This window comes from Corythoichthys intestinalis, chromosome 10 (genome assembly GCF_030265065.1).
Source record: "Corythoichthys intestinalis isolate RoL2023-P3 chromosome 10, ASM3026506v1, whole genome shotgun sequence".
Taxonomy (NCBI): Eukaryota; Metazoa; Chordata; class Actinopteri; order Syngnathiformes; family Syngnathidae; genus Corythoichthys; species Corythoichthys intestinalis.
Genome location: NC_080404.1, coordinates 5,639,409 through 5,654,864, shown reverse-complemented (window position 1 = coordinate 5,654,864; position 15,456 = coordinate 5,639,409). Strand labels below are relative to the sequence as shown.

Sequence of the window (15,456 nt, the reverse complement as noted above, 5' to 3'; positions counted from 1 at the left end):
TAAAACAGGTACCATTAATACAGGTGGAGCCTCGTTAGACCTCGTTAGAAGAAGGTAGACCTTTTTGACAGCCAGAAATCTTGCTTGTTTTTAGGTGACCAAATACTTATTTTCCACTCTAATTTGGAAATAAATTCTTTAAAAATCAAACAATGTGATTTTCTGTCTTTTTTCCCCACATTCTGTCTCTCATGGTTGGGGTTTACCCATGTTGACAATTACAGGCCTCTCTAATCTTTTCAAGTCGGAGAACTTTGCACAATTGGTGGTTGACTAAATACTTATTTGCCCCACCGTACATATGTAGCATTAGTTGGGAACTGCAACCAACCACCGTTGATTTTGTTTTTTGTTCGTGCCCACTTCTAGGTATGTCTGGTACTGTATGAAATATGTGGACATGCTGTTTTCCTTCGGTGTGAACCCAATTCTTGTATTTGATGGACGCAATCTACCTTCAAAACGAGAAGTGGAAAAGGCACGCAGAGCGTGAGTGTCAAAGCTTGTAAAAGCTAAATGAAGGGAGAATACAGTACAGTGGTACCTCTACTTAAGAAATTAATTGGTTTCTTAACCTGAAAATTCTGTAAGTAGAGACGCGTTTTCCAAGTAAATGCCGCTAATCCATTCCAAGACCCCCAATATTCAGATATAAATCTTTTATAATGCATAGAAATGCATCAAAACATGTAACAAATACATGTTACAATTTATATTAATGCACAATACACATAAAATGAGAGTTGTGCATCATATAAAAAAAAACTGAATGAAGATCAAAGTTAATACACTCACATAAAGCTGTCGGAACACGAGGGATGAATGAAAAGGACGCTGGGATGTACACATAGAGTAGAGGTTTATCTTAGCCAATTGGATGCCAGAAAGATACTATGCAATAGCCAATGGCAGAGCAGCTATAGGTATGTTACATTCAGTAAACTCTGAGAGTTTCAAGTACCAGCCATTTTCGCCTTACTTATCCTGAAATTTTTTTCGTAACAAGAGGCAATATCTTCCCGTTGAGGCGTGTCTTAACCTGAAAATTCTGTATGTAGAGACGTTTGTAAGTAGAGGTACCACTGTAGATATTAGAGATATATTTGATGCTTTATTTTGAGTAATGTCAAAATGGTTATTATTACAATGTGATTCAATGGTGTACTATAGTAACACTCCAGTGATACCCAGAATGTCTAAATAGGCTTTTAAAAAGGATATGTCGAAGGAATGTACTTACTGTATACAGGGTTACCCCCCAGAAAACTTGCAAAGCCTGTTAGTAAAGAAGTCCACTGGTGGTCTATTATGTTTGTTTAAAGAAAAATAGAACTCTTAAGTTGACAGGAATTTTTCTAAATGATGACTATTATGTGTTATCACATTATGGGTTTAACATAAGCCTAGTTTTTTCTTTCAAATTTGAAGTCTGATTTTTGTCCCAGAGAGGAGGTTGACAAAACCAGATGCTGCTTTAACACCAACACAAACTACACAGCATTTCACAAATATGACGAACATTGCACAAAATTAAAAGTTAGCAAAATGCAGAACATTGCACTAAATCTAAGGAAGACATGCAATCTCAAAGATTAAATAATTATAAAAAGACAAACTAATTTTAATTTACACTCAGCAACATGTTAAATTGCCTGTGACAGCAAAAAAGCATGTTTATTTCATATTTCACGTGGTATTTTATGCTCCTGAATGTCGATGTGAAAATGAATAACTTTGTTTTGAGGAGGAATGCGAGTGTGACGTCACCCTGGTCAGTATCTCACAATACAGCATTGCTTTATAGCATGCAGATGGACTGCGGATTCAGCTGATTTTGCGGATTAATTCGTTTATTTTTCACATCACGCCAGCCAGATGTGCTGCAGGTTTTTGTTGCTGCACCAGGAAGAGGCTTGTGAGCCTTTTCGGGTTTCTAAAAGTTCCCGTTCACCCCGGAGATTGGCCAAAACAAGTCTGACAACTGTGGGAACATTGGACCGATGAGGAAGTGAGTAAGCTACGTGTATTATATTATGTACATAGGTGGGATCATGGCAAATGTTTTAACAAGGAGGTGGTTGCATTTTGTGGCTGACTGTCCACCGAGAAGGCCACTTGGCCGATGACCGGCGGCTTGTTGCGCACCCCCCTCAGTCCTCTTCGCCTGCCCGCCGAGAGAACACTATACTCAGCATATGCTCGTGAAGCCCCCCGCTCTCGTCAGCGGTTCAACATATCGTCCAGGCTTCCAGCCCCCTCTGCCTTCTTCGTGTGCCCGGCAGTAGACCTCAATCCTCGGGTTGGACTCGGGCAGCCACGTGCTCTTCCGATATCAACCGGTTTGTCCTGCGGTCATTCTCCAGCTGCTTTCCCCTCAACGAGCATTCCTGCCCACAGCAGGGGAACGACAAACTTGCTCGCCGCCGATCGGTGAAGGCTGTCACCCTCGCCGCTGTGTGTGACATAAGTTGGGGTAGTTTTGTGCTTTTTTTTTTTTTTTTTGTTTTCAAAAGGCGAAAAAGATTGGAACAGCCACTCGGCGATCATTCTCCAGCTGCTTCCCCTTCAATGAGCACTCCTGCACGCAGCAGGGGAACGACGAGCTGTAACTTGCTATCCGCAAGTTGTCGGTGAAGACAGTCAACCCCGCTGCCGTGTGATATGATCCGGGGTAGTTTTGTGTGCTTTTTCGTTTTCCAAAGGCGTGAATAAGACTTGGAAACGCCGCTTGGTTCGGGTTAGCATGTCGGTTAGCTGTCACGCCTCCTGCTTTGTTTACACTCTTTCTTCCATCTCCGAAGCCGGGACAGGGAAATGACAAAAGCCGGAGTTACTCCGGTGGCATAAAATACCATGCAGGAGGTGCAAGAAGTAAACGTTTCGACTGAAGATGCACGATAATATTGGTTACTGATAATTATCGGCCGTTGATGGCAATTATGACGTCACACAGATAATCCAGATTAAAAAAAAAATTCAACAGGTAATGCTATCCGATAATTATATACTTCAGTTAGCCTCCAAATGTGCGCAACCGAAGCACTTTTGTCCACTTCTCCACTGCCGCCTCCTCAACCCCTCCTCTCTTTGAAGCCCCTGAGCGAGGAGGGGTTGAGGAGTATGACCTCATAGAAGAGGCGGCGTTATTCAACAGGGTTGAGGTGATATCATGGTGGCTCTCACGAACGTGGGTTGATTTTTTTCCTTGTGTGAAACAAACAACTCTCTTGCAATCTCCAAAACATGCACTGCAGAAGTTCCGCGAGGCGGGAAGAAAGCGTCCTCATTCAACACCACTAACCCAGCAGCTATTTAAAACTGCATCACAAAGATTTTTGGAACGAATACGAGGCTGCTGCTAGCGCGAATGCTAAAACTAAACACACATAAACTAGGCTAAACTACGGGGCTTGTGACGATGGATAGACGCTGCGGCCTTCCCGCGGGTTGTCAGCAGGAGACCAATAGTCGACAAGTATCCGTCTTCCGACGGAGCCCACTGCTCTGGCCGGTCCGGCAGGCCGCCGTCGCCTCGCCCTGAGCGGGCGAGCAGGCTAACTGAGCCCTGTTCCCCGGAGCGGGACCTCCGGTGAACACCACGGTTTCTCGAGCTTTCCCCCGCGGCGTGCGGGACGCGAGGTACGCGCCTCTGTCTTGAGCAGTGCCATGCCCCGAATATGCTGCGGTGAGCCGGCCGGGGCGGGTGGATATTCGGTACGAACGTAGCTGCCGTCGCCACTCATCTCTGGTTCAACTCATTGAGCACCTCGGCCAGACAGAGGCCTGGCGCGGGTGCTAATATGGCGGCCGGACGGACTGAAGGGCACAGGCGGGAGGGGATACCGGACTAGAGACGTTTTTTACCGAAGTGACCCGAGAGCCCCAAAATAATGCAGTTTATACGACCACCATTCTTCGTGAAAAACATGCCGATCACATCGGTTTCACCAAGGACTTTTGGACAAGTGATGTCAAGTAAGCATGCTTATCATGATGGCACAGTGGTTAGATGATAATTGGAACATGCACCAAACCACACAAAGAAGTAAGCCAGTCAGTAATGCATTCAGTACGCTGTAAATTTATGTCTTAATCAGATCATTCTTCTTAAATCTAGTCAAATCATTTTCCCATTTTGTTTTGAGTGTTAAAGACTAGTTAACAGATGAATGCGCCAGATTATTCCACTTACTTGAAGTAAATATTGCCATTTGTTCTTATTAAGCTCATGTTTAAAAAAAAAAAAAAAAAAGTCATTTTTTACCTAAATCAAAAAAAAAAAAATGCTTTCAAATACTGTTTTGAACCTTACCTATTCTAGAATAAAGAATATTTCTGACAAGGTTTTTTAGCATTAAGTATCATCATTTATTGCTTAAAATAAGGCTGTTAAGCTTATTTTCAGCTAGCTATTTTTCATTCAAGAAATCTGAGTGAAATATACTTGAAGCGCTGGCAGATTTGATTTACACTGAAAACGTAAATTTAACTAGTTTTAAGGAGGTGTGTTTTTGCAGTTTAGTAATGTTATATGATAGGAATGGCTTATTTTAAAGGCATTTTTGTGCAACTTAGGTATTTACTCTAAGTAATTGTTGCCAAAAGTTAACCATTACACACTGTCAGACAATCTGTCTTTATCTAGATGTTGGATTTTTTTTTTTTTTTTCATCAAATGCTCACATTTGATGTTGAAAAAGACCAATAAATTATATTTTTTCACAGTAATATTTTATCCTGTGTATACTTTAAAATTTTAGATAAATCTTTTGATAGAATTATCTCCTTGACATTCGGTTATGGTTTGGAGCGAGGAGGAAATTATCGGTATCAGTTGAAAAATGTATTATCGTCACTATTTTATCATCACTAGTTTTGACCATTATGCAGTAATTTTGCCATGTCATACTGAATAAAGGCATTTTTAATATTTCATATTCCATTTAGCACAAGACTTATTTGTCATGGTCGTACCATTTATTTAGCAATTGGGGAAAAATACTTTGATAAAAAGAATATTCTGTAAAAATATTGGAGTAGAGAGATTGAAATAATGACATTTTGCTGCTCTTTTTGTTGCAATTTCCTCGTTCTGTATATTCTCCCTCAATGGGCTGATTTCTAAATCAGCTGAAATCGTTACCCTGCCGACGTTATCTCCCAGCTGGGGACGCTAGAGCACGTTAATGACAGGCGTGGCTAAACGGCAGATTAAAAGACAAATTTCTCATCATCTGAGTTTTGCCAAATTGTTGTATATAGTTGAATCGTCTCAAAATATGAATATAAATATGATAAATATTTATGCTGTCGCAGGCACTTTAAAGTCTAAAGGTGTTTGACAATGTCAACAAAGTATATAGACAAAAGAAAATGTTCAGTTTAAAAAAAAATTGACAAAAGCCATTGCTTTAAAGGTTACGGGCCAGAAAAATAAGTCTGTCCGCAGTATCATGCATTGATTCTATGTGATGTGTGATGTATGTTCCCTCCTCTACAGAAGACCCTCTCAGAGCTAGCATTCACGTCGCATCAGCCCCCTCTGGTGTTTGGAATATGTAATTACAGTTTAAATCTATCGACTTTTATCGAACGTTTTTAATTATTTCTGTTGACAAAATTATATGACTATAAATATTGTTCCCGTTTTATTGCCCATGGTTAGTTTAACAATACAAAATGGCACAGTATTGAAATAACAAATAAGTACAATGCAATTGAAATTGTGCAATGGTTGAGGCAGGTTTGTTCACATATCCCCCATAAGATGTTGCCATTGCCCTTAGTTAAAATCTATATAGATAAAGTATACAGAATATTTACTGAGCTTATATTAATGTTTACTCCAGGCGTCGAGAAGCTAACCTTCAGAAAGGCCGGCAGCTGCTACGAGACGGTAAACTTTCCGAGGCTAGAGACTGTTTTACCCGCTGTATCAACATCACTCCAGCTATGGCCCATAATCTCATCAAGGTGACTAGTCGACTCTCACTCTCTGATTGATTACGTAAACCGTTTGTGATATTTATTCTATGAGGCATAAGGTAGGTATGGAGCTATATGTAAATTAAAAAAAAAAGAATTGTATTTTGTCATCCTAGGTCGCAAGGGCAAGGGGAGTAGACTGCATTGTGGCGCCATATGAAGCTGATGCTCAACTGGCTTACCTGACTAAGACTGGTTTGGCTCATGCAGTCATCACAGAGGACTCTGACCTTCTAGCATTCGGCTGTAAAAAGGTTTTGGAAAATTGATGGGGGATCAAATTCCATTTCCTTATTTAATTAGGACAATGCACATTGATCAATAAATCATCAGTAGAAAAAAAACATCTATATAAATATGCCATTGTTGCTAAATTCAAAGCAAATCCCATAATACTCGATAAGTGAAAGGAAATCAAAATTTAGTTGCCTTTGGCCTATATCAGAAATAACCCTCAACATTCTTTCAAAACAATGCAGGTGATCCTAAAAATGGACAAGCAGGGTAATGGCCTGGAGATTGACCAGAGTAACCTGGGCCGATGTCGCTCTCTGGGCAACATTTTCACAGAGCAGAAATTTCGTTATATGTGCATCCTGTCCGGCTGTGACTACTTGGCCTCCCTGCATGGTATTGGCCTGGGCAAAGCATGTAAACTGCTGAAATTGGCAAAAGACCCTGATATCATAAAGGTGAGATCCGTTTGCATTTATCTGTTTGAATTTGTATGGGCATTGAAATGCTTAGGAAGCGATGGCAAATAGTGCAATCAGTAAACACCACAAATACAAAGAAGCTTTACTTACCTATTTACTGTGCAAAATTGTCAATTATATGAATTTAAATTTCCAAGTAGTTTGGTGCGTTAATTCCATGAAATTAAATGATTTTTTAAATAGTTCAATCATCAAAATTATACTATTCATAAAAATTCAAAATCTGTTATGCTGCCACTTTCGCCATGGAAATCTGTCATAAACTTGATCAACCCTGTAGATATAACGAATTTAGCAGGTTTTGTTTTGCATTGTGCTGTTTGCTTGTGGTGTCAGGTGATCAAGAAGATGGGCCAGTACTTGAAAATGGATCTCGTAGTCCCTCAAGAGTATATCGATGGATTTGTCAAAGCCAATGAGACGTTTCTTTACCAGTTAGTATTTGATCCTGTCAATAAGAAGCTTGTCCCTCTTAACCCGTATGAAGAGGACATCAACCCGGCTCGTCTCAGCTATGCTGGGGTGTATCCTTTACTTTCACTGTTGGAAATTCAGTTTTGATAGTGTTTCTCAATTGGTCTCCGCAACATGGGAAGCACAAGCACCTTAACTTTATTGGTTAAAGCCCTGTCGAAGATGACACAGCCTTCCAAATGGCACTAGGAAACCTTGACATCAACACAATGGAAATGATTGATGACTTCAACCCAGAAAACCTTGCAACACAGGTAACTATACCCAGAACTGCTGATTTCCGTTTAGACAAGTATATCCAATTTAAGTCACTTACAAGACAGAACATAAAGATTACATCAAGAATAACTCCCAAATTTCTAACCAGCCCATAAAACATCGCAGCAGCAGCTGGAGTGAGAGGCTCAATCCCACCGGGTTTAGCATTTGGAGTAGTAGTAAGGCAACAGCTTTAGTACCAGCCCAGCCTGATGGGTCCCCTGACAGGCCTCCATCCACCAGGGGGATGGAGAAAGTCATCCACTTGGCTGGGGTCAAGCTTCCTGGCAAAAGTGTGCAAGTGAAGAGACTAAGAGAAGGTGAGCCAGCTATGTGAAATTTTATATATTTACATAAATGCATAATTATTATTTTTTTTTAATTTTATTATTATTATTTTTTTTTTACGGTAATCTAGTTTTTAAAAACATTTTCAAAATTAATGATTGGGAGAATTATTGATTATTATAAGTGAACATATTAATTGGTTGCTAATCCAAGGTTCATGTGGTGCTTTAAAAGCATTAAAAGTCATTCAGGCCTTAAAAAGCATTAAATGTTCAAGGCATTAAAATGTATGTGAACTTGACGGTTAAAAAGACGTTTTTTATTTATTTATTTATTTTTTTTTTTTGCATTATTTATGACGTTTATCTTATATTATTGGGTAGCGGCTACCCGATAACATCGGCCGATAAACGCAATTTAAAATGATATTTGATAACATCGAAAATGGTATGAGATTTTTGCGGTATGATGACCTGAAGCAAAAATACCATGGTCACCAGTTATAGCTCTAAAATGTGGTATTTTAAGATGTATGGGTTGATTTTTTTTTAATTCTTTTTTTAATTCCCCTTGAACAGGATTTTTTTTTTCACAACATATTTGCAAATTGGAACATCAACATGACTATAAGGTTAACATAGATAAAATAACAAATATGTTGAATAAAATTGAAATAAATATAACTTATAGATGAAACCCACAGCTCAAGTTGCTCAACATTTAGAAATAAAAACTTTGGTAGTATAGAACTGGACTTAAGCAATATATGATCAAATTGATTTTATGTAAAAAAAACATACCACTACTGTTATTAATATTAATTAGTTAAATATTAATGAAGATTGAGAGCAAGAGACAGAATGTGTGTGTATGACTCGTAGCATTATTTACACATTATTCACACACACCCACCTTGTCTCAACACAGAAAGTCACCAGAGAGAAAAAACCCCACAGGCTGTATTATAAAAAATGTTATTTTGAACTGATGTTTACAGTGGCAAAATACTTTACAAAAGTAGGCTAATGGTAGAGAGGAAACTAGCTAACCGTCTTGGCATGCTAACTAGCCACGTTATCTGCCTTGTTAAGAAGCTTACATCTTAGGATTTGTTTTATCATCGCTAGACACACTAAACACGCTGGAGTGAACTCTCGTAGCTAGTGGGAAATGTTCATGACAACGTCTACTGACCTTATATTGCGTGTAAAGTGACGGATAATGCTCTCGTAAATGTGAAATCATTTTGGAGGTCCTGGTGTCCTTCCTCCTCTAAACTGCGGCCATGTGTTTCTTTTCGGTAGCCAAAGTACTCCCATATTAGTGATTTTTTTTTTATGTAGTTTCAACACCTTAAGCCATTGTGAATATTATACAGCACAGGACAGAGCAAAAACCGGAAGGGGAGGGGTGAGCGCGGCCGCACCAAGCAACAGATTTTTTGCTGCATTTTTGGGACATAAAAAGTAGCTAATACCGCACTACGTTATGACGGAAAATTTTAGAGGTTTTGAAACTGTGACGTTTTTATGCAACGGTAAACTATGAAACCGTTAACCGACACATGCCTATCGACATTGGTTTTTCATGATCAGTTTTGGGCCAACATGTATGTTGCCTATGTCAATGTGAATGTAGAAGGCTTTTGCCTTTGTGAAGGGCTGGTTACAGCTAAGCACAGCAGTTTATTGATCAGTTGATGTCTCCGAACTAAGACGCTTAGGATTTGTTTTGTGAGCAAACCATTTGCATTCATGGTGCAAAAATGATATGAGCAATAAATGATTGAAAAATAATTAAATATAAACTCATTACATATAACTACAGAGATTTCTCGATAATTTGCGCTTAAAAATTTGTAGTTTTAGTTATTCATAGGGTTTTAAAAACTATTCAAAAATAATTTAAATGGAAAAAAAATTGCATCGTTTCATTTTGAGGCGCAAGAGAATATTTCGCCGCAAAACATACTGTACATGACTCAGGGGTTTTGTACATAACCACGGGCAAACATCCGAGGTGCGTGCTTGGTTCCTGCCGCAAGATTGACACATGAAATAACCAATGACCACCATAAACGCCGCTCCATCTATGACCGACACGAAGAGACCGCAAATAAGAGTGGCTTTATTCCGTTAGCTGATTGACTGCACACAGTCTGGACCTCCTCTATAGTGATTGAAAAACTAGACCGCCAATAATAGTGGCTTTATCACGTGAGCTCATCGGCTGTGCACATCGTAGTCTCGCCAAGCCTTTTACCTTGTTTTATCTAGTCTTACCCTAGGATTTCAACAAGACCTCATTTTTAGCGGGACTTTTCAGCATTTTTACGAGCTTTGAGAGCGCCCAAAGTAGACTACAAAACTAGTGTTTTTTAATTTTTCAAAGGGGGTTCTGGTCCCCATTATCAGGGGGAAAATGAGGGATTACTGTACTGCATTACCAGTAAGAAATAGTCTCTTAGAAAAGTAATAAAATGCACAAATACATGCAAAAGCCCGGCAAAATGCATAACTCATTGACAATACATTGTCTGGACGAGTCTGTACCATTCGCCTGCCAGTATTTCTATATGTATCTGTATCTGCTTGATATCTGTATTGGATTTTGGGAGTTGGACAAGTTGGGTGTTTTTGCTTCTCAGTTTTGCTTCCTATAGGAGTTATGCTATCTTGAACCAAGGACTCACTCTTATGTACCGGTTGCTAATTTTAGGGCTGAAATTAATACTGATTAGCTGCTAGTGTTCCTCTACTCACTCTCCTCCATGCATGCATGGCATGCATGGCCTTCCTGAGCTTTGTGTTCTCACTGAAACAGAAGTTGCATCAAGCTATTTGTCACATTAAAGTTGCATTTGTATTTTCAACGATTAAAAATATTCCATGTTAAACGCTTACAATTTGTGTGTTTGAAACTATCTGCGTGGGCGTTAAATTAGTTTAAAGTGGCATTAAAAAGCAGCAAATGAATATTGCTGATACCTGCAGAAACCCTGTAATTCAAAGTTAATTTATTTGTCATTTTTTTGCAAATCAATTCAGGCATACAATTGAAGGGTTAAATATTATCTTATCATTTTGTACTTATATATTTTTTAATTAAAATATATGGCAGAATTCAGTAAATATTCCATTTATTTTTATTTGTATTCGCTTACTTTTTCTTATAAGGGGAAAAACAGTAAAAATTGTTGCTTAATTTTCTTTTTCTTTCATTTAAAAAAAAATGGCGGGGGGGGACTTTATTTTTAAATTTCCAAGTATCACTATCATCATCATGGCTCTTGCGTTGGAGCTGGTTTCCCGTCCCATTGCGTAGAGCTGACCAGGTGAGCTATGCCCCTCCAGTACTGGCTGTCTTGAGCCAGCACATTTGCATCCTTCAAGGTGTTGTTGGAGGTCGTCCGCGATGGTGTTAATCCATCGAGTGCGGGGCTCTCTTCGTGGTCGTCGTCTCCAGCCGGCAGCCTTTGGGTCAAACTCCAGGATGGCCCTTGTCTTGTCGTCAGGAGGAAGACTGAGAACATGGCCAAGCCAGCGGATGCGGTACTGTGCGGCCAGGCGGGAGGCTCTTGGCTGGTTTGTCCGGGCTCGCAGGGTTTCGTTGGAGATTTGCAGGGGCCACCTGATGTTCTCGATGGTCCTGAGAGCCCTGCTGTCAAAGCAGTCTATTCTTGCGGCCAAGGTCTTGTTTAAGGGCCATGTTTCAGAGCCATAGAGGAGATTATAGCATACGGCGGTGTTGTAAATTCGGAGCTTCGTCTTCTGTGAGATGGCTTGGTGTCGCCAGAGTGGTTTCCAGAGAGACTGCAGAGCAGAGGCTGCCTGGGCTCTCTGGCGGAGAACCTCTGATTTAAGATCCCTGTTATCGGTCACCGTGGACCCAAGATAAACAAAGCTATTCACAGGCGCTATGGCAGAGGTAGCCAACGTCGGTCCTCGAGGGCCCCTATCCAGCTTGTTTTCCATGTCTCCCTTCTCCAGCACACTTGACTCAAAAAATCAGGATCGTTATCAGGCTCTTGCAGAGCTTACTGATGAGCTGATCATTTGATTCAGGTGTTTTAGCGGCGGGAGACATGGATAACAAGCCGGATAGGGGCCCTCGAGGACGGGAGTTTGCTACCCCTGCTCTACGGTGTCATCACCAAGCAGGATGGTGGTGGTGGACCAGGTCCCTCACCGACATGCATAAATTTGGTCTTGGTCCAGCTCATGTGGAAACCAAGCTTTTCTGCCTCTTCACTGTATGTACTCAGAGCGTCCCTCAGCTGGTTGTAAAAGGTGCTGAGCAAGATGGTGTCGTCAGCGTACTCCAGGTCGGTCACTTGGTAGTTGCCAAGGGACACTCTTTGTACTTGCTCACAGACCCTGCACATTAGGTGGTCAATTACACAATTAAACAGGTCTGGAACAGCTACGCATCCTTGGCAGACACCGCTGGAGATGGGAGACCACTCAGTCACGGCCGTTGACGCGGACACAACTCTGTGTGTTGCTGTAAAGCAGCCTGAAGAGGGTGGTGATTTTCGGGGGTGCGCCAAGGGATTGTAGGATACTCCATAGTGATGAATGAACTGTATCAAATGCGGCTTTGAGGTCTAGGAATCCACTGTAAAGATGCTGGTCTTTTCAGAATTCATTGACTTTCCCAATGAGCAGACGGACAGCGGAGATGTGATCTGATGTGGAGCAGTTAGGCATGAAGCCAGCCTGCTGGGGGCGGCGGCCACTTCTAATCGCTGGGAGAGCACGGGTCAACAAGAGCTTTCCGGGAATGGAGAGCAGAGTGATGCCTCTGTTGTTCCTGAAGGGCAGGATGACCCCTTTGGTCCAGTCGCTGGGGAGCTCGTCTGTTTCCCACACCTTGTTAAAGATGTGCGTCAGCCACTCGACAATGGCATCCCCGCTTGACTTTATCATGTTGGCGGTTATGGAGCAAATGCCAGGGGCTTTCCTGTTGTTCAGTTTTTGTAGAGTGGCTCTGACCTCCTCTGGTGTTATGAGGTCCGTGTTACAGGCATGGTTGGAGGTTGTGGCTGCAACAGTTGGGGTGGTGGGGGGAACCAGGGTGATGTTGTGCTGCATTGAGAGGCGGAAGTGCTCTTTCCAGCGTTGAAGGCAGTCTGTCTCCAGGAGAGGTTCTGGCAACCCGAGGCTGAAGACCTAGAGTCCGCAGCCAACAAAAACAACATGAGCCGCGTTTACAATCTACTCTGCCAAGCTCACCATGGTCCCCACATCAAGTCAGCCCTGGTTAAAGACTCTGACGGCAACCTCATAACAACAGACACAGACTGCCTTTAAATTTCCAAGTAGGACTATATAAATTGTTTTTAAATTTAATTTGAAACATGAATTTCACACACATGATTTCCCTTTGCGGCCACGCAAAATGAGATCGTGGGTGGGACACGGCCCCCGGGTCTTGAGTTTGACTCCTCTACATCATAAGTGGGTAAAAATGAAAGGATATGACTGCTAAATATCCACTCAAACTACATTAGTACCTGCTTCTCCCTTCCACAGATAGCAGTCTATCAGACCAGGATGTTCTGCAGCAGTACTCCTGTGGTGTGAAACGATCCAAATCCGACCCAGAGCCAGAAACGTCGATACCAATCGGTCAGCAGCGGCCGCGCAACCGCTTTGCCACACTCTTGCAGAGGAGGAACCAGGATATCCAGGACCAAGGCCAGGTCATAAGCAGCAGGTGTGCAAGCCTTGACTAGTGATCCGCCATGGGCTCAAATCCGGTCTGCGGGGATGTTCTGCCTGATGGGGCCCATTTTAGTTCATTCATACAGAATGTATACCTTATTAAGCCAAAAATATACAAGTTGAGATCTAATTGCCTAGATGTTTGACACCTCTGGTCCCTTTTATGCACCAATTACGTTTTTTTTTTTAATTACATGTTTTTATTACATTCATAGAGACAAAGTTCTCAAATCCAGGGACCAATTGCGCTTCCTAGGACAATATTTTGACATCCAGTTCTAGTATTAGTGCTTCCTGCATGTATTTTACGATGGGCAATGAAAAAATATAGAAATATTTTTAAATAAAATTAATTACTTAATTGAAGGATATATTTTGGTAAAAATATATTAAAATGGTAATAAGTAAAAATGAATTTAAAAAACACATTAAAAAGCCATGAGTCATAAAAAACAAATAATCCTACACCAAATACAATGAATTAAACAAAACTATTTTTTAATGTTAGAATTTAGAAAAAAAAGAATTAAGACATAGATTAAAATAAGTGTTGCCAGTGTGTATTTTGCACTGAGATTTTTTTTTTTTTTTTATTAAAAATCTCTTGAGGTCCCATATAGCTTAACTCTTTGGGTGCCAGTGACGGCAATATGCATTTCAACTGGGAAGCGACAAAATGATCACTTTTAGCCCTTCCTAATTAAAATGGCGTAGACGTCTATTGCCGTCAATAGGTGTTTATAGGTTACTAACTCCAACCACACATACTTTGTGACCTGGCCTGGCAGTGAATGGGTTAAATAATAAATTTTGAATAGATGTGAAGGGGAAGGACAACACCTTTATCATGTGCATCCCAGTGGAAAGAATAAAACTGAAAAAACACAGAATTTTATTTTTCTGAAGTCTAATAGTGGAAGAGGGGAAAAAAAGTATTTCCAGGAACTGGCCACCTGATGTTGCCTGCGACGAAAATATGTTTGACACCTTTGTTTTTGGACTTTAATCAAACTGCTAAAGTTAGTTCTTTCCCATAAAGTAGAAAGGATTCTGCTGTTCAGCCAATCTTCTTAACAGTCGGGATTTCGATCTTTGCACAAGCATGCAGCGAGATTAAATCTGTCTTTCTTTCCCATGTAGATTCTTTAGCAATTCCAGTTCAACTGCCAGCATTATAAAGGAATCTGCTCAGGTGGGTTTCGTTTATAGTGGGGAGCCCAAAGCTACAAGCCCTGTTGAGCGCACATTGGACTCCGACCACAACAACTCAGGCTCTGAAGGCCCAGAAGTCCCTTCGGTGAAAACACCCAGTCCGCCTGTTTCTTCAAATGACACTTCCTCCAATTCAGTCAGTCGTGGTCTGAAACTATTTAACTGGTCAGCCAATTCGCCCTTTATCGATAGATCACAGACACTCAAGTCCACTTCAGGCCATGATGCCTTGCGGAAGTTTCAGTATAAGAAGTCTGCCAAGTCCTCCATTGACAGTAACCTAAAAATGGACGACAACTTTATGGACTCTCCTCCAAACCAGGACAGCACCTACTTTTCTCAATCTCAGCCTTCCCTTGTTTCCTTAAACAAAGACGAAACATCTGGACCCAACTCTTTTCATCCCACACATGTAAGTTAACACCCATCTATTCTTGTTATTAGCACAAAATGCGGTTGATTAAAAACACTTTGCAATGCTTATTTCTTGATCATGGAACTTTGACTCGATAAGAGGTGTTTTTGTAACGTAATTGATGAAAAGTCCATTTTGAAAATTTTCACCAAAATGAAATCAGAGTTGACAACCAAAACACTCGAAGAAATTATAATACCTTTATCTATTTCTTTTGAATTCTGAAAGTCTGCGGCCCGAGGGTCAGTTGAGGCCCACAAGACAGTATTTTGCGACCCCTTAATTGATATCTTGATATCCAAGTTAACTGTTTGTGGGGACCCATTTGAAAGAAAATGTATATATTTTTATTTATATATTAGTGCTGTCCCGACTAGTTGAC

General features: G+C 40.8%; 1 protein-coding gene across 2 annotated transcripts in view; it reads left to right on the top strand.

Moving 5' to 3' along the window:
- Window positions 1-15,456, top strand: part of exo1 (exonuclease 1) — a 37,550-nt gene that overhangs the window by 5,180 nt on the left and 16,914 nt on the right. For both annotated transcript variants that reach the window (XM_057848555.1, XM_057848554.1), the window contains exons 3-11: window positions 370-489; window positions 5,850-5,973; window positions 6,102-6,239; window positions 6,465-6,677; window positions 7,038-7,225; window positions 7,327-7,429; window positions 7,543-7,753; window positions 13,256-13,439; window positions 14,588-15,071. In XM_057848555.1, coding sequence (XP_057704538.1) covers window positions 370-489; window positions 5,850-5,973; window positions 6,102-6,239; window positions 6,465-6,677; window positions 7,038-7,225; window positions 7,327-7,429; window positions 7,543-7,753; window positions 13,256-13,439; window positions 14,588-15,071 — 1,765 coding nt within the window. The remainder of the gene's footprint in view (window positions 1-369; window positions 490-5,849; window positions 5,974-6,101; window positions 6,240-6,464; window positions 6,678-7,037; window positions 7,226-7,326; window positions 7,430-7,542; window positions 7,754-13,255; window positions 13,440-14,587; window positions 15,072-15,456) is intronic.